The 18899-nt window shown below is 45.6% G+C and overlaps 1 protein-coding gene across 7 annotated transcripts in view; it reads right to left on the bottom strand.

Moving 5' to 3' along the window:
* Positions 1–610: 610 nt before the first annotated feature.
* The window catches only part of LOC139059956 (ubiquitin carboxyl-terminal hydrolase 15-like), a 67123-nt gene continuing 48834 nt past the window's right edge, over positions 611–18899 (bottom strand). For all 7 annotated transcript variants that reach the window (XM_070538610.1, XM_070538609.1, XM_070538611.1 and 4 more), the window contains 4 exons: positions 15791–16053; positions 11889–11992; positions 9237–9325; positions 611–2455 (listed from right to left, as the gene is read on the bottom strand). In XM_070538610.1, coding sequence (XP_070394711.1) covers positions 2312–2455; positions 9237–9325; positions 11889–11992; positions 15791–16053 — 600 coding nt within the window. In that variant the 3' untranslated portion in view covers positions 611–2311. The remainder of the gene's footprint in view (positions 2456–9236; positions 9326–11888; positions 11993–15790; positions 16054–18899) is intronic.

Here is an 18899-nt window from a genome sequence, read left to right as displayed (position 1 = left end):
GCTATGTGTTGTGCCTCATTTTTCTCTACTCAATGCCACAACATTAGGCAGACACTCTTCAACCCCGTCGCAGTCATATCACACTTCCTTATACCACCTCACTGCATAATATACTCTGCTGTACAGCCTCCACGATGCAGTGCTTGTTCAGCAGCAGCCTCGCCCCCCAGCATGCAAACCTTCTCAACACCACTTGCTCGCTGCCCTCCCCAACAATGTTATGCATGCTCCCACCACCTTTCCACCTTACAGAGCGATGCATCTTTTTTTTCCTAGAGTGAAGCATAAACTAGGAGGTATAAATTGCTAGCAGCCAACTGCTGCTTGAAAGACAGCAATGTTTGCAATATCTTCACTGAATGCGAAGAATATTGAATAAAATTTTTTTTTAAAAGCAGACTTGCAATTCCAGCAGTTGACAGTGCCACCCAAGGACACGTGACTTAGCTGTTGCCACTGGACTATTTTTCTTTTAACATTCCGAGTTTTCCATGCACACTGCATGTGATATTAACTAGCACCATGCAGAGCGCCAAGTGTTTTGCCAATTCCAGGTTAAAAAATAAAACCTACACAAATGTTGCATTAAGCAAGAAAAGGCAGCCAACCCTCATGCCTGCAAGGTTCTTTATTATTTTTTCATGTAAAAATGACAGCATCACATTCTCTCGACCAGCATTCGAATATCTAGCTCCGTTGTTGAAATTCACAGCCAGAACTCGCAGACACTCTAGTAACATGCTGCCACTTGCAGCAACAGTCTTTGGGAATAAGAAGGAAAACAAGGAAAAAGAAATTTAGGAAGGAAGGGGGGGGGGGGAGGTACTCATTGAAATTTATACAACTCAACAAGAAAACATGTACAAAGGACGCAAAAGCCTGCAAGCCATCACACAGGTTGTTCAGCGATTGATCAATATGACTAAAAATAAATTACACCATTCGTCAAAGCAAAAATAACCCTAAAAAATCACTCTCAACACAACGGTTGGTATAGACATACAGTGGCACTGAGACGCTGATGTTGTAAGCTGCTTCGCTCACAACATGCCATAGCAACCAGCTTATCAACTCGTGCGAGATCATCTCCCTTTTTAAAAGCAGCCTTCTCATGCACACTGCGCTCGCACCCACAACCAAGGGTGTTAATACAAGTATGCTGGGAAAAAAGAAGACAACCGAAGAAAGCTCACAAACAGTGTCTGCAAGCTGTCTCTGCAAGACACCCTTCCGATCGCACGACTTCCATCATTTTGATGAACTTCCGAAGCCTCCAAATCTGAACAATGCAGTTTGCACTGCCCTGGGTTCTGGATGCCACCGTCCGCTTAGCTCACATGCACACTTCCTGATCTGCCCTTGCACCCGCTTGCTGCAACAGCTGACATTTGCATGAACACTTCAGTCACGAAGTGTGGCAAACATCTGACACAACTGGAAACCGCAAATCACTCAGCTAGTCACACTTGTGCAAAAAAATATCTCTGTACGAGTCATCAGATGACTTCTTTCGCCTTGTTTTCAATTTGCTAGCTTCTGTAGATTGGCAAATGCAAATTTGTCATGGAGCTTCAGCCAACTACCAAGAATTTTTCATGCAAGCTAAGAAAAGAAAAAATGAACTCTTGTGAAATTGCTGTAATGCAAAGCATGGAAAAGCAGCAAAGATTTTGCTAATCTATCTGGACTGGAAATTTCTGAGGCTCAAAAGCATAACTGACTATATATAACCTAGTATGTGGAACTGATTAAGAGCTAGTCTACACTGACCTCCGCTTCGTAACAGCAGCCTCAAAGTCACATCACAGAAGTGGCATACTTGGAAGATTAAAAAAAAAAAGTATGAGGCGTGCACACTGCTTTTTAGCTCCATTTAGGGGGAGCTACAAAACAAACAATTAAAGAAAAAAAAATAAAATCACACAAACAACAACTGGGAGGTAAGGAATGCAGCAGCAAGTTAAGAGACGACAAAGCTAAAGGAGGCCCAGTAGTGAACCTTTGCCACATCGGCATCACGAACCCTCTTCTCCCCCTTTCAGTCGGGACGGCTTGCCGGCACACAGCTTCACGCTTCCCAGGGCCAAGAACTTGCACCAAGCGAGCAGTAAGGCCGTTGCGTGCGTTGACCCAAGTTCTACATTTTGTCGCCCCCGCCCCTCTCGGATGCCCTGATGTGCCCAGCGGCAGAAGTAGCGAGCGGCAACAGTCTGCCATCTGTGGCGCACCACATGGTCTCTCTCACAAGGCGAGCGCCAACACCACCAGCCACCTTTCGAGGCACCGCTGTCACTCGTGTCTCGGCAGCGCCCTAACTGAGGTCCATCCGCTCTTCGTCGACCGTCGTGGAGCAACTCTGCCTGCTTGTTGCCGCTGCTGTGGTGCTCTGCTTCTTCGGGGACGTCCGATCTCCAGAGTCACGCCGGGCATAGAACAGCACGTAGGCTGCCTTGGACTGCGTAGAAAAATGGGAAAACGTGGGGTAGATGCATGGAACGATACAAACATTGTTGAGAGCATGGAGGTAGATTATACCTAGGCAGGAGGCAAGCATAATGTAATAAAGCTTAACCCAGAAAATGTTAGCGTAACATGTGGTCAGCATCTTTTTATTATTTTCAAATAATACACGATTGTGTCGTGTTAAGTTTTAATCTTCCACTGCCGCACCATGCTCAACACATGTTACTACAAAAAGACAACTGGTGCGATTGCCAGAATTACACATTGCAATGAAAACGAAAAATATATACACTGAAATAAACAACCAAAGTTGCACAAGCATATTGGGAGAAAAATGTGCACAGAGCGGTTGGCAGACCACCTGAACACATTGATTAAAGCCTACCGGGAACCAAGTGTACTGGACTAAGTCCTCAGAGTGCAGGATTGCATGTTCGGCTGAATTTTTGAGGGAGACAAAAGAGAGGGGAGTGGGTTCATGGAGAGGTGGCTTGTGAAGGCTGGCTGCATCATGTTAACGCTCCCTCTTAGTTGATTTCCTTTGTCCATTGTTGAAAGGACACCCTCAGCTGTTTTGCCCCAACCTGATGTGTGGTGCCACCTTCGTGGGCACTACAAGAAACAGAATGAACAGCATCGGGGTGCTGCGAGACACGTGCTGCATGAAGCGAGCTGAAATGTTTGTGCATTTGTCAGTCATTCTTGTAATTTTCGTTTTGTGTTGCTGCACGCTTCCTAAGCAGGACATTGGTGCCAACAACAACACTGGTGCGAGTGACAAACGCGAGTCTGATATGTGATGACAGGCTTTCATGCAGCTATGCCGACAAAACGAATCACCTTGCAATGGGCTGCTGAATGAATACATCGCACCGGAAGGCAATTGCCACAATGCCTACAATTGTATTCATAATTAGTCAGGCCGAATAAGAATTGAAACATGCTTCGGAAGTAGAAATGCACGATCTTGAGAACTCGCCAGCCACCCACATTATGTTTGAGACAGGGTCGATTGCGCTGAGCGAAGGTTAGCTATAGCGTATAAGCCAAGTTCACGTATTTGTTACTGTTAGACCTGTACTTGTAGTTCAGTTTTGACTATAGCTCTATAGCTCTTTAAAGGTGCCCTGAGCCACTTTTTATTGAAGTGGAGAAATGCATCTGAAGTTAAGATAAGCTATTTCGAAAATACTTCGCCATAAAAAGTACTTCAATGTGTTCAGCAAAAGTGGACTTATTGGCAATCAAAGGTTGCATATGACCTAATTCGCATTGCTTCTGCTATTTCTTCAATGCCTTGCATTGTGAAGGCTACGGCGGAGAGGGGCCTGCCCACAACACTCTGCCTATTGAGTGTCACCGAGGTGCGCAGTTTAAATTTGATTTTGGATGTTCATGCAGACATCACTGTACTTCCGATTTTGGCACCTACCACGCGCCACATGGCCAAAGGCAGTTGTCCTCAGCAAGCTGCAGTGCGCTCAGCCAGTGGACTCCTCACGGCGGCCACGGTATCTAGGCTACGTTGCAGACCCCAGCAACATGCAACTGTAGTGTGTATGCGCAGCGTTTGCATTGTGCACAACCGGGCTTGAGTGCGTGCTCGCGCTTATATGCTCCAGCCTGGCCATGCTAAGTGGTATGGACTGGCTTTGTCAACGCCAGCTTGACCGACGGATTAGCCACATCCAACTTTCGAATTTTTTGAAACGCTATCAATAGCTCAATGCAAAGCGATGCCTGCAAAGGCATCTAACCATCTAATGCACACTGGCAAGCGTGCGTGTGGTCTGACCTTAAGTTTCAAGAGTTTCGAAGCTGTGTGTTCAAAACCAGCCGAATTTGCGAGACCTGATGGCTACGACACCAATAAGCAAGGTGGTTAAAGATTGATTCCTATGTGGCCGGCCACGACCAAGCATGAGCAGATAATAGTCAGGTTCTTCCGGAACTATGTAATTATTATCAAAATTCAAAAGCACATTTTCGCTTACTTCAGCCTTTCTATTAAACTGCGTCAATGAATACGCAGTAACAGCAGGAAGAAGTGCACCGATCCAAATACCTTTCTTGATTGATGTCAGCTAATGGCCAACAGCAGCTGCATATGGGAATCTGCTATATTACAAAATAAAGCGTCCAGAAAAGAGTGAGAAGCAGGCTTCTGTTGAAAAGAGAGTGTTTGAGAAAAAGGTGACTTCGCACTCTGTCTGCGAGCTCCATGTGCCATGCAAGATTGCAAAACTTGGCTGGGATGTTCACAGCAGCATATGCTATACCTGGACTTTTTTTTTTCACCAAGCCTGAGGGGTAGTTCAGGTCCCGTTCAAAAGAAGCGACAGTGCACACAGAGTGCTTATATATACAACACTAGAATGCCGCATTTGTTTACATTGGCAGATATACGGGACACCACTTGCTGTTTGCTTCAAGTACAGTGAAAACCATGCACCGCTGACATCGAATGATGAAAAAAATGTTGCAAAACATGCAAGTTGCGCATGTTAGAACCGTTGCATCGCACTGAGACGAGCAGATATGAGTGACCCGGGCACTTCGAAAACAGCGACCATAGGTGGTTGTACTATATGATGACGAAAACCCAGCTAACGTTCGCCAAACTCTTCAACGAAAAAAAAAAAAAAAGAATGTTTAAAAACACGGTGCAAGGTACTATTTTAAAACCTCCAGCGTTCCCTCATTCATTCACACGTTCACTTTCTTTGGCTTTTGTGTATTTGTAATAGACCTATGTAGCCCCGAGAGCAGTAGCTCGTGCACCGCTTCCAGGTTACGCTCATGTTTTATCAAAGAGATGCTACAGGCAGGCACTCGTACGAGATCTCCCTGCTTCTCTGTCTCCAACATTGCAGTCTACTGACGTATATCGAAGAACCAGGTTTAAATATATAGGGTGTCCCAGCTAACACTAGCCAAGCTGTTCAAACAAACAAAAAAAAAGTGTATATATACACACACAAACACACACACACACACACAAAAATCTCAGTGCAAGATATGAATTATAACATCTACATTATTATCATTATTATTATTTTTTTGTTATTGTGGTTGAACAGCTTGGCTAACGCTATAGCTGGGCCACACGGTATAGTATGGGGAAGGTGGCAATTGTTGATTTCGATAGGTCGTTCTGATTTTTAGGGCTCTTCATCAGGTATAAAGTGTGTGTGTTCTATAGCGTGTTCTATAGCGTTCTGTTAGCCAAAGAAAACATTGCGCGCATAAGCGCTCATTTAGAGAGTGTGGTCTTTTCAAGCAAAAACACCGATGCCTGTTGTACTTGCAAGGCAAGTAAGGGAGGTTGTTTATGCTGCAGTATCGCGAGGGCGATCACTTGTTGCCTGATTGAAAAAAGAGGCAAATCGTGCTTCTTGGTAACTAATAAGTCAGTCAGTCAGCATAACAACATACACACAGATCTACCAGTCTATGTAGTTGCATTTTTTTTATGGAAGTGGCGGCAAGCGCAACTGGCAGCCTTTGATTGACACCGCCTCGAGTTTGATGTGGACAGTTGGCAAGGGCTGTATATTGTGCATTTCAACTTGAGAAGTACATTTCGACTCACTTTGTGCAACAATAAATATACACCTCAAACCTCGTTATAACGAATTTGAAGGGGGAGCTAAGATTACCTTGCTATATCCATTGCTTCGTTGTATACATTATTGCCATTTACTGCAGCATATGGCCAATGGGGTGCACAATTGTAAACAGAAATAAGAAAACGGCCTTGCGGCCTGTGCAACCGTTACACAGACACAAATGCAATTCAATTTGAATAAAACAAAAGAATTGTCGATGTACAACACGTGACTTGGCACCTGGTGCGACAGACTTTAGATGGCTGCCTTCTGTTCTATTGTTATAGTCATTCACGTCTGCTTTCCACTTGGCTTGTTGCGATAAAGAAGCATGTGGCACACAACACAGCGCTTCACTGTGTGATCAAGGACAATAGCGCACTTCACCGCACCGGCTTGGCTGGGCTGGGTTTTGGCCTGCGAGACTGCACTGATGCCAATGCCATCTCAGAATATTGCTCGACGACATATTCAACGCGGGTGCGTAGGAGTCTAGCTGCCATGGAGAACGAGTACCGAACACTGTGGAAAGGAATGTGCTCGGCAAGCAACAGTCACGTGTTTTTTTGGTTTCGAAAACAAATCTAGTTCGTTATACCCATTGGTAGGAGAATTTCACTTTGTTAAAACAAGGCTTTAAGAGCATGGATATCTATGGGGATTTCAGGGGGAATTTCATTTACTTCATTATATCCATTATTTCATTATATCCATTATTTCATTATATCCCATTTCGCTATAATGAGGTTCGAGTGTATATGCAAGTGCAGTTGCTGCAACATTTGCGTTGTCTGTGCAATGTTCTCTCAGTGTGGGCGATCTGCAGGGTGACCTGCAGACTGGTTTTGCTGGTGTCATCAGCATGAAAGCCATCAGCATGGAAACCTGTCAGGACGACACTCTAATTGACACAGCCTGCCAACTAATCGGCCGAATGTTGCCATCGGTGTCAGATCGACTTCTTGTCAGCATCGGTATCGTGTCAGCCTACAGCGATGTACCACATGTTAAACGAATATAGATGTGAACAGGTGAAATTTCTACAAAAACGCAGTGCGAATACAGTGTCGACAAAACTAGTTCACGCCAGCATGAACTTCAACTATGCTGCAGCCTACTCGCGCTATCCATACAAGCGCGTCGTCTGCTCCGCAAACCCCTAGACAGTTTTAGTTTAGCGTATGCTATACTATTGTGTACGCTGTAATAAAACGGGTTGTTACTGCATGCTATTTCTCAGATTTAGCGTTAGGTTAGGTTAGGTTACGTTCGTTGCTTAGCGTACGCTATAGTTGTGTACACTATACTATAACTGTCTACTGATGCTGTACAAAACAATTCCAGCACTCGCTGCTACGGTTTCGCACATGCCCACTCAGAGTATGCAAAGGCGGATTTCATCTGTGCCATATGTTCTGCATTACACTGGTTACATTATCACACTGTACACCAATTACTGCAACATGTTCTGTAATTAAGCCCTTCCATAGGGCACTAAATAGGACCTGGATAAAGGCACTAAATTTAGCTATGCATGCGTGACAATCGTTACTAGTAATTTTTTTTCTGTTAGATTACTGATGCTACTTACCAAAACATGTTCCTAAAGCTGTGCATATCATCCCAAGTTACATGCTGCAGTAAGTACTTACATGCCAGTGTGCATAGTTACTTACATCCTGAAAGTGAATTGAAGCTAGTTGCAATTACAGTTTCAAGATATTGTACAATGCATTAAGTGCAGAATGAATTCACTTGCTTAACTGTGTGCAATACAAAAAAGTCCCGAAGAATCCTGCTATATTGTGCACTAATTCACACTAAACATTGAGAAAAGCTGAACAGTGTTGCATACTAAAACAAGTACTATCATAGACAAAAGGAACATAAATTGAAAAGTTTGAAGTGCAACAACTTTTAGATGCAATAACTGAAGAGCATGATTTCACACCCCTACTTATGTGGTTGCCAAGGGTGGAATAGGCCACAAACTGCCTACAAAAGACAAAATGGCACCGACATCACAAAGCTGTGGAAGCAATGACAATACATTCTACTTTGCCATATCTTGGATTTCGTTTATCTAAAGCAGTACAGTTTGTATCAGAAGTTTACAGCCTGCAAGATCTGAGAAAAAGCTGAATTTCCTAGCACAGGGCTTCTCAAGCTTTCTGGCCTTGGGGAATCCCACCACCTTTACCAGAGTGTCATAGAACCCCTCCCCTCTGCTTTTTTCCATCGATGTGTTTGCACACAGACTCACTATAAAACCTTATTAAAGCGTACAGAGAATGAAAACAGGGGGTTTCACTTATACTCAGTATGGTCAGAGTTTAATCTGCTGACAGGTCTCACAAAAACAAAAGTGGGAGGGGAGAGCCTCCCCAATAAACTTTTGTGCGTCCAACACTTTCTTTGCATGAAGATGCCTTTATAGAATGCGGTGCATGCTGCATTGTGGTGTGTAGAGTGGTAAAAAAATTCACTTGTCTATGCATTACTGTGGGTTTCTCATAAAGAACAATGGCATTCAAGATGAAAGATAACAAGCTGGACCATGACCGATGGAAGCCAAACGCATGCGCAACAGTGCTGATATATTGATTTGTGTGTCGATTATGCGCTGGCAGATCCAGAACAAGTGTGTTTCTATTCTTAAGCTTGTGTGTGGACAGAAAGCTATAGAATGCATGTGGTAACATGCCTATCCGAAATGATCTGCCTGCCTTCTGATGGCTAATTAGTCAAATCTTTGCACATTCTTCCATGCAGTCCATGCATGCCGCTTTTGTTGCCGTTCCCTCTTTCTGCGTCCTGTTATCGTTGAGATTAGTCCTGTCAACTTGAATGAACCTTGTTCATGAACGTGAAAGTTCAAGATTGCGCGCCATCAAGGCACCGACCAGGTTAAAAAGGCAGTGCAAGACGACTAGTCGTCTTGTGCTGCCTTACCAATTTGTCGAAATGTCAATTCTTCCACACACACCTTGGTCGGGTCTTTCCCTGAATATACCAATTCGTGAATTGAATTATTTGAAAATTCAAGTATTTGCACACCCCTAATAAATAAATCTCTAATTTTATGCACCTGACATATAACCAAGCAAAGTTCCAGCACTTGTCCTCTACACACACTACCAGGCACACCATTTAGACGACACTTACCACAACATTGTCCTCTGTGGCTGAGGAAATGCTTGAGTCGTCAAAGTGGTACCACTTCTGCGTTTCCTTGTTCTTGGCGTAAGCCGTGTCTGCAACAAGGAAAAAAGAAAGAAAAAAGTGTTGCCACGGTTACCTGCACTTACCTTGGCACTCCATTTGAGGTGGAACTTATACCGTAAAAACCCGCGTATAATACGAGGTTTCTTTCCTGTTATTAGCGTCCCAAATTTTCGCCTCATACATACTATATGCGGATCCGAACAAAGAATTCAGTCAGAAATTTGGGCTAGAAGTTTTTGTTTTTGTTATTGCTGCGTGACTATGGCTTGACTTCGTTACTGCTGCGTGGCTACGGCTTGGGCTCATTATTGCTACGTGACTACAGCATCGTTTCTTTATTGTTGTGTGTGCACCTTGGCAGCACATGTGCAAACCACGCTTCGCGAAGTGCATCTTTTTTATTTCACATTGAAGGAACAAGATGTCTGGACCATGAAAACAGTACTTGGCTTCTTTCAAGAGAAAGGTTATTTTAGCCGTACAGGACATCAGCAACAGTGCGGTAGGGAGGCAGTTTGGTGTCGAGGGAAGCATTCGCGGATGGCGCCGATAGAAGGAAGCCCTTTTCGCATGCAGCGAAACACGAAGAAGCTTTTGCGGCCCGAAGAGTGGGACATTCCCGGAAATCGAACTCACCCCGACGGATTTCGTATGCTCAACAGCGAGCCGCGCATCTAGCTGCGAGCGTGGAGCTTATGCAGGCAAAAGCTAAGGAGCTTGCAAAAGGAAAAGGGCTACTGAGCTCTGGCTTCAAAGCGAGCAAGCAGTGGATTTATCGCTACATGTGCCGTGCTGGATTTTCCTTACGCCGCCGAACTTTGATTTTGCAAAAGCTGCTTGAATCCTTCGAAGAGCTGCTTGTGGTTTTCCGGCACCACATTATTTCGCTGCGCAAGTCCAAGAACTTGTCCTACCTATTTTATTAACCCAACAAAGTTCGCTTTTAACGGACCGCACAACGATGGACTATCGTCTACAGCAGAGGAAATTAGTGGCAATTTGTCAAAATCGGACATGTAAAACGGACATTTGCCCTGTCGACACGGGCTGGCAACTAACTTGTGAGGGTCAGCCGACGATTGCGGCTCAATATCTTGCATGCAAGGGAGGGTGGGAGGAAATAGGGACAGAAGCGCACCGTCTTTCGCACACGAGGCACGGGGAGAAGGCGAGGGAAAGAGGGGGGTTCTACTGCGGTGGCTGCTGTTAACGGTGCGGCCGCCGCATCTTGAAAGCAATCTGCGATGCGGATAAAGTGAGCGCTTGCGCATCTTGAAAGTGATTTGCGATGGGGACAAAGTGCATGCGAGCGCTGGCTCCGCATCTTGAAAGAGATCTGCGATATGGACAAAGTGCGCGCCAGCACGGGTGTCGCATCTCGAAAGCAATCTGCGATGTGGACAAAGTGCCCACCAGCGCGGGTGCCGCATATTGAAAGCAGTCTGCGATGTGGACAAAGTGCGCGCCTGCTAAATTTGGAAACTTCATTCGAAATGAGTTTTTTAGCGCAGGTTGCCGCCGCTCGATGGCTTGGCGTAAGGTGGCGCAATCGGCGCAACACTTCCTTGAAAGTGTCTTCGGAGAACTTATCAACAATAGAACAAGAGCGGCGGCAGCAGCAAGTGAATTTCCCTTACCTCTGCGTCTCGCTTCAATGCAAACTAAGCAGCTAGAACACAGCACACACACAGTCCTCGGTGTGCCTAGACTCTGTACCCACCGCAGACTGGTTTCAAGATAGGGGCCACATGACTGCAACTACCGCCAGAGTAGAACACTGTAAGCCATGGCACTGACTCTTTGTCGCAATGCAGTGTGGTGAATCACACCAACAATGGAAAGGGGTCCCTGTCACGGGGCACAGTATTTATTTTTTAATTACACATACAGGTGCACCCGCCATCTCCTGTCGCAGCCCAAGCACTGATACACCTAATAAAAGTACTGGCAGGCTTTCAAAGTTATTTTGGACATGCTGGTGGCGCTTTGAGCTAAAGGCTTGAATTGACACAAGGAGGCATGGAGCACTTAAAGGCATGCATTCATTTTCTTTTTTAACTACCCGATTTTTCTGACTTTCGCAGCCCTTAGTGGGTCCAAGAAATCGGATGTTGGCTGTATTTGTATCGAATTCAATTAGCGACTTTTGATATTTGCACACGCTTATAATATACCAGTGTTCCCTTTAGTATGCCTTTAATTTTGCTAGCGGAGCTGCACTCACTTGATGTTGCCACTTCTGGGCTGGCTGATCAACTAGGCCAACTCAGGTTCGACTAGACTTAAGACTAGGACTGAGTAGGCTAGGCTGACCAATGGAAAAGGACAATGCACAAAGAAAGTGGAAAGTATGCCCCAATGAAGACTGCCTCAGTGTAGACTCAGTAAGGAAATGCCAGCGCTAAGGAACGTGCCTGATGTTGACAAAATGCTTTAAATATCAAATCAGCTGGAAGTGCGCTGCACATCTGGTCGCTATCTTCGTGTCCTCGTTAAGTTGGACACTTGCTTCATTGTGCTAGTTGTGTTTTAATAATGCTCATAATGAGTGCCTAAATAACCTTCACAAACAATTACACTGCCCATACTCACAGTGGCCACCTCCCATGCCCCCGTAGTGGTTGGCAACTGCGATGAGGTCGTACACAGCTCGCTCGTGCTTCCGGTTGATTATGTAGTCGTCCATGCACAGATCACTGGAAGAAAAAAGGAGTAGGGAATGGCGCCATGCTCCAAGTTGCTTTGCGAGTAACCAAGGTGCATGCAGGCTGCTCTACACTGCCCGACTAACAAAGTTTGCAATTGCAATGCATTCAGACTGCATCTTAGCACAGGTGCAAAGGCAAAAGCGATGAAGGAAAGACAGCAGCAAAGACGTTTGTTTCCTTCCTATTTCTGCAGATGCTTTCTGAATGTCAGCATGCTACATGACGGTCACCACAAGATAGAGGTGCCTTAACTTAAAAGAGCAAACAGCCATTAAATGAAACAAAAGGTCCATTGATGGCCATTTCTCAAAGCATTTTAGAATGATCTTAACACAGTAAAACCTCGTTAATTTGACCATCATTAATTTGGAAAATCAGATAATACGGATTTGTCCTCTGGTCCCGGCAGGCGTATGCAAGATTTAGTGGCACCAAATTCTCTTTAATTCTGATGTACTTGGCCGTACAGCAGTTCATTCGGTCAAACCTTGGAGCGCAGCGAGTGGCACACGTGCAAGACGTAGAAGAGCAAAAGCCGCACTAGCGTTCAACTGAAATGAAGCACCAGAGTCGCTTTGGCATTCATCAGTGGGAAATGACAGAAATGCCAGAATGCTTCATGTTTATTTGTCTTTATAGCCCTTGTTCTTGTGTTTGCTGCTGCACATGACACTGCGTTGGGCACGTGCGTTTAGAACTGCGAAGTCGCCATCCATGATCGCGTCATTAGTTACCATGGTTCCACCCGCAGCACTTGCGCTAACAGTAGTTTCGTTTTGACTTGGTGTGTGCATTGGCTGCATGCCTTTTAGAACTGTGTAGTCATCATCCATGATCATGCCAATCATGGCCGTGGTTTCGTCCACTGCAGTTACGGCAAGTAGTAGTTTTGTTTCAATCGAGAGTGCATTGGGCATGTGCCTTTGGAGTTGAATCGTCAGCATTCGTGATTGCGGTGCCGACAGCGGCCATGGTTTCGTCCACAGCGGAAGCAGCAAACGGTATTTTCGTCTTGACTGTGCACATTGCCTGTGTGCCTTCAGGATAGCGACCACGGTTTCATTCGCAGCGGTTGTGGCGAGCAATAGTTCCGTTTTCACTTGGTGCAATGCAAAGGTATCACGATGGACGGACAATTTGTTGCCAACCAGCTCACTCGTGCAGCCCACTGGCAACAGAATCATTGGGATGTGCATGCACTAACGAAAAGCACATCCCGGACGAAGGCGTGGATTTTGAAGCAAAACTGCAATGCGAAAAAAGCCACAAGGCCTGCACCGCTGTGTCTGCTAATCAGTCACGAGATGACGAGAACTGCAGCTTCCGAACTGTCTTTGTGTCGAAACAGGATTTGCCGATTCATTCGGTAAATGAAATAGTGTTAAGGTTTATGCATTTGCTTGTTCTCTTGGTACCCTTGATAATTCGACATTCAGTTAATGTGAACATTTTTGTCAGCCCCGTGATATCCTAATTAACAAGGTTTTACTGTGTAAATCATTTGAGTCTAGTTTCCTAAAAAATGAGGTGACAGTTGGTCATCATGCAACATCTGCTGTCGTGCTTTTTGCATTAGCCCATAGCTTTGTTTGTTCAAGCAACAAGTTAGAATGTTTCTCCATTCATTGTTCTGGTACAATCTTGGCATCTTATGTGATAATTAAAGTTTCTGCTTGCAACGCCTGCCAATACAGTCGAATCTCCTTCAAACCTACTCAACTCGAACTTGATGATGTGGTCCTGTCAAAATTATGTGTATTCCAATAGGTGAAAACGCCCGGTAATTCGAATGCACAAGCATTTGCGACAGTTAATTCGAACATACCACACTCCGAGAATGTTCTCAGCAGTGCACCCATTCACGCGGCGGCGCCTCCAATTAGCATAGAGGAAAAGCTTAGGAGGGACCCCTCAACACCATGCCTGAAGGGGGGAAAAAACTCTCAAATGGCAAGGTCGCTGTTTCTGTGTCACGCCGTAATGCGCCAGCCACACTAGCGGTAAAATGCGCGCCATAGGAGGGACTGGTCCTGGGCAGATTTTTCACGGCTCGCCGCGGTGGCAAGCGAGCCACGAGCGAAGGTGACCAATAAGAGCGGCCCCTACAGTGACATGCTCGGGAAACTGGTGTCATGCAGACCCGCCCGACTGCTCTACCGACCGGGCCGCTTGTTTTGCCCTATCATCTGCTTGCATCAGCTCTTGCTCGCGCTTGTTTTGGTTGGCTTGGTTTGGTCTCGTTTGCGGGTTGTTTTTTTGCAATGACGAGTCTCAACTGAAACTTCCCAATGAAAAGGTTGTTGGAGACAGCGCCATATCCGATGCTGTACGACAAGACAGACCCTGAATACAAAGACGCGAAGGTGACACCCAGTACCTCATTCTGCTTGTATTTTGAACCCCAACGCCACCGCAACAGGAGGCAGCGCACCAACACTATTATGATCAGTAGAACAGACTTCGTCATCTTGATAAGACATTACTCGCATTAAGAACGCAGGATGAAGAATGTAAACACAGAGATCTGTCAGCAGACAAAGAAAAAAGCATGCTAACACGTAGAGGGAAGCAGCAGCGGAGGCCAAGACCGGCCTCGGCAACTCCACTGCTTCGGTAGCAGTATGCCTCCTCGAAGAAGTAATTAGCGCCAGCCATCAAGCTGGCAGGAAAGCAAATCCGCTTCCTTCCCTCCCTTCCTCGCAACTGCGCTCTCCTCGCACTCCTTCTTAACTCCCTCAGCTTTGACGGTCTCCACGCCAATGCCGCCCGACCCGCAGGCCCGGCGCCAGCTTGCTTCTTGAAGTTTCGTTTTCTGCCGTTTCAGAGAAGCGAGTGTTGGCCGGAGTGGGCTCTTACGTGGTCCTCGCTCACTGTGTGCTCGCCCCGCTTCACGACTCGCACTGTTCGTGCATCGTGCACGAATGCTTCAAGAACATCAATTCAAACATCTTTTATTTCGAACAAATTTTCGGGCCCCTTCAAGTTTGAATTGTCGAGATTCGACTGTATTTACACACTGCTACCAGAAATAGAATGGGGGAGCCTTCCAACAATTCTGTTTGTATTCTATAAAGTTTATATAAATATGCAGATACTGTATTGCTAACAATAAATTTAATTTATGCACACTTGATGGGAATTAACGCTTTAAATCTACATATCTGCAATACACAGTTGGCTACAAATATTTACAGGACATGAGATTTGCTAAAAAGCAGTCTGTAATATAGTTTTTATGACCTGCCCAGTAATTTACTAAATTGAAGCGATATGCCTTTACAAAGCACAAATTCATATTTTTGTGGAACCTGTTTTCAGTAAATTTCTTTGGCTGACCATACAGTAAAGAAAATGTGATTCATTCCTGCAGTTCTACCCCCAAATTAATGCTAAAGATTTTAATGATGGGGTTTTACATGCCAAAACCACAATCTGATTATGAGGCACACCGTGGTGAGGGACTCTGGATCATTTTGAGCACCTGGGGTTCTTTAACGTGCACCTAAATCTAAGTACACGGGTGTTCTTGCATTTCGTCCCCCATTTAAACAAGGCCATTGTGGCCAGGATTTGATTCCGTGAACTGACACCTTGCAGCAAAATGCCATAATCGAGCTACCATGGCAGGTAGACAATAAAGCTCCCATTTCTCATGTTTGAAATCTCACATGAAATTGAAATCCTGGAACTAGGTCCACATCTGGATCCCTCGCTACACCTCCCACAGCCACAAACAATCAGGCCAAGAGCACGGCACAGCTTGAGAGGCGAGCAATATGGACGCACGTGATGGGGAAGTCGACGTGGGTGTCGATCTTGTCACGCCAAAAGCGGTTGTAGGAGAAGCGCTTCAGGTGGATGATGAGCACTCGGGGCAGGCTCCACAGGTCGAGCTTCTTGGTGGCCTGCTTTTGACTGCGGCACGTGGGGCAGAACCAGGGGTCCTCGGCACCTAGCTTCTCGGTCGTCGTGAACAGCTCCAGACACTCGCGCAGCTGCAGCTGTCGTTTCACCGCTCGCTGGTGCACCGACTCGTGGATCAGCACGTCCTGCACAGCATGCACTCTTACCGTTGTAGCCGAAACTCTACATGTGTGCTGTGGCAACAACAAAACCAGGGAGCACGTAATGTACTGGCATAAGTAGCTCACAAATATTTGTGTAATTTACAATGTGCAAGCGAGAAGAAAGGGGGGTTAACCGAGGGGCCCGATTTTTATTAGTCATATCATAAGAAGCCAACAAACATTGACACCAAGGACAACGTAGGGGAAATTACTTGTGTTCAATAAATGAAGATAAAGAAACGATAGATTAATGGAAATGAAAGTGGATGAAAAAACAAATTGCCGCAGGTGGGGAACGATCCCACAATTGGTAGAGCATCGCACGCGTAATGCGAAGGTTGTTGGATCGCTTCTCACCTGTGGCAAGTTGTTTTTTCATCCACTTTCACTGTCACTAATTTATTGTTAGTGCTTGTTGGCTTGTTATGATATTACAACGTGCAAACCACACATGTGCAGAGACTGCCCATTCATTGACACTGCCTTGGACAAGTGTTTCATGTTTAACATTCATCATAACAGAAATCTGTTGGCACACAAAGCTCTGCCTATTCTCTATCATGGGCAGCATTTCATTGCTTGCGATGACATGTTCTTCTGGGAAGCCCAAACGAAGTAGTGCAACTCACGAGTAGTGCATCACATGAGCGGCATGCGAGTTGTGAAAGTTGTACAATGCGCTCAGGTTAAAACATTTCACCTAAACCAAAAAGCCATGTGTTTGAAGCCTGCCCAGGCACAAGGACTTGGGTGATTAACATATCTTTATGATAAACAAAACGCATTACATGAAAACCCATTTGTTACTTGTAGAATAGCAATTGCTATTAGAAACTGCCAGATGTTTGTTTATGAAGTTGTATACAAAAAATAGCCGTTTAGTGTTTTTTATTCCGACAGCAACTTGCGAAGCATGCTCCTTGTTCCTCAAGCTAGCCTGTGGGCATGATCTCAGGCCTTATAAATGACGAGAGCCAAACTTGTGCCAGTTTGCCGCCCACTTCCAAGCCTGCCTCAATTGTTAGGCCTAACCAGCATGCTTCGCCAGGTGTCGATGACCATTAACCTTCAGGCACCCTCGATCCTCTGGCCAAACCTTACGACAGTGGAAGATGCCGCCACGTACAAAGACCAACGAGCTGAACACTACAAGAACATAGGGATAACTGCATTGTTTTACCCCAACCTCATCTTTCACTTAACACGGAACAAGCACATGTCCTTCGAACAGTTCTAATGAACACTCTTCTCACCCCACTAATGCTCTACAACTTCGGTTGGCATAGCACAGCACACTGCCCCTAATGTCCGGAGATAATGGCCGATACAGAACACATTCTATACTCATGTACCACTGCTACTACCTCTCCTTATTTTCCTTACCCTTTCCCACATTCCTGGAGTGCTTGGCTTCACTCGGACAAGGCGGATCAACAATAGGCCTTAGCAGACCGTCTGCTCTTCTTTACTGGGCCTTAGTGTTGGCCTTAAATACAATTTTTTTTCCTCCTGCTCCTTCCTTCCAAGGTTACAATGAAAATCTATTCTTAGTGGCCGTACGGCTCTCAGGAAGCCAAGGTACCATCTCGCCAGCAAAAGTATAGAGGACAAACTGAATGGTGCAAGCTTTCTTCGTGGCTGCCATTTTTAAAGCCACTATGCGTGCAAGACACGTGTGAAATATCGAGCCAGACAACTTTCGGCGTCCGCAGCTTCAGTCACCGTCATACACTTATCGGCTGGCATCCCTGGGCTGAACGCGAGAATGTGGTGCTAAGCAAACAACCTTGGCAGAGCGTGCAGCTGATATCACTTGAATTCGAACTGATCCGGGTGCTTAACTCTTTCGTTACCATGCATATTCAAATCGATCACTGGTGATCGATGCTTGCCAATTTCGACTTGTTGGAGCCGTTTCTTATCCACTTAAGGTCATCGAGTAGTTAGTACAGACATTGCACCTTCAGAATCAGTTTAAATTTTCATGCTTCAGCGATATTGTGATTTTTGACGGACCTTTTTGCTAACTAATGAGCATATGTTGTAGCAAAAAGAGGCATGGCTGTCGCCTTCTGCTGTGCTCGAGAAAAAAGCTTGCCGTTCATGATTACGCTGCACTAGCACCAAAATTTTGTAGTTAAATGACTCCCAGCAAGTCAAAGATTAAATTATATCGCCGGCTTTGCCGTCCGGCAATGCTGAGCAACGGAAAATGACGCGAGCTGTTCACTAGCGAGCTTTGGTTTGGAGTCTGAGTCATTTTATTCCGTCAAAGTGTATTTCTGAAGGTCCGCCACATGTCCAACATGTGAACCTGGCATTTTCAACCAGTTTCCAAGAGTTTCCAAGAGCAAGGGGCGCTGCCGGTGTCACTGCACAGTTATTGAAAGTCACTCCCATGGCGTCGTCTCACGCAGTTGCGTCGCGAGAAAAGCGTTGTGCTCAAAACTATGCTGCACCCGCACTTCAATTTGCTGTTGGGGACTCTAGTTATGATTCCGAAGATGACAGCAAAGCAGATTCAAGCTGTGACAGCAACGATGTATTGAGTCAGCATGAGACATCCACAGCTGTTCACTGGCGAGTTTCCTTCACGGCCTTGAGCGGTCTCCTTCCTTGTGCGCACTTACCTGCCGATCTTTTCGCACGACCTGGAAGCTCTACTGATTATCTCCAGGGTGCATACTTCGCTTGGTTACGATGAGCTACCATCAGCAACAAAGAAACTTCCATTCACGCCAAGAAGGCTGCCCAGCACTACGGATAAGCGCTAGACAGTTTACAACGGCGTGGGATTTCTTTCTACTCTTCTCTGCAGAGGTGATAAA

Source organism: Dermacentor albipictus, chromosome 5, assembly GCF_038994185.2.
Source record: "Dermacentor albipictus isolate Rhodes 1998 colony chromosome 5, USDA_Dalb.pri_finalv2, whole genome shotgun sequence".
Classification (NCBI taxonomy): Eukaryota; Metazoa; Arthropoda; class Arachnida; order Ixodida; family Ixodidae; genus Dermacentor; species Dermacentor albipictus.
The sequence above is the reverse complement of the archived record's forward strand: the minus strand, read 5'-3'. Positions and strand labels throughout refer to the sequence as shown.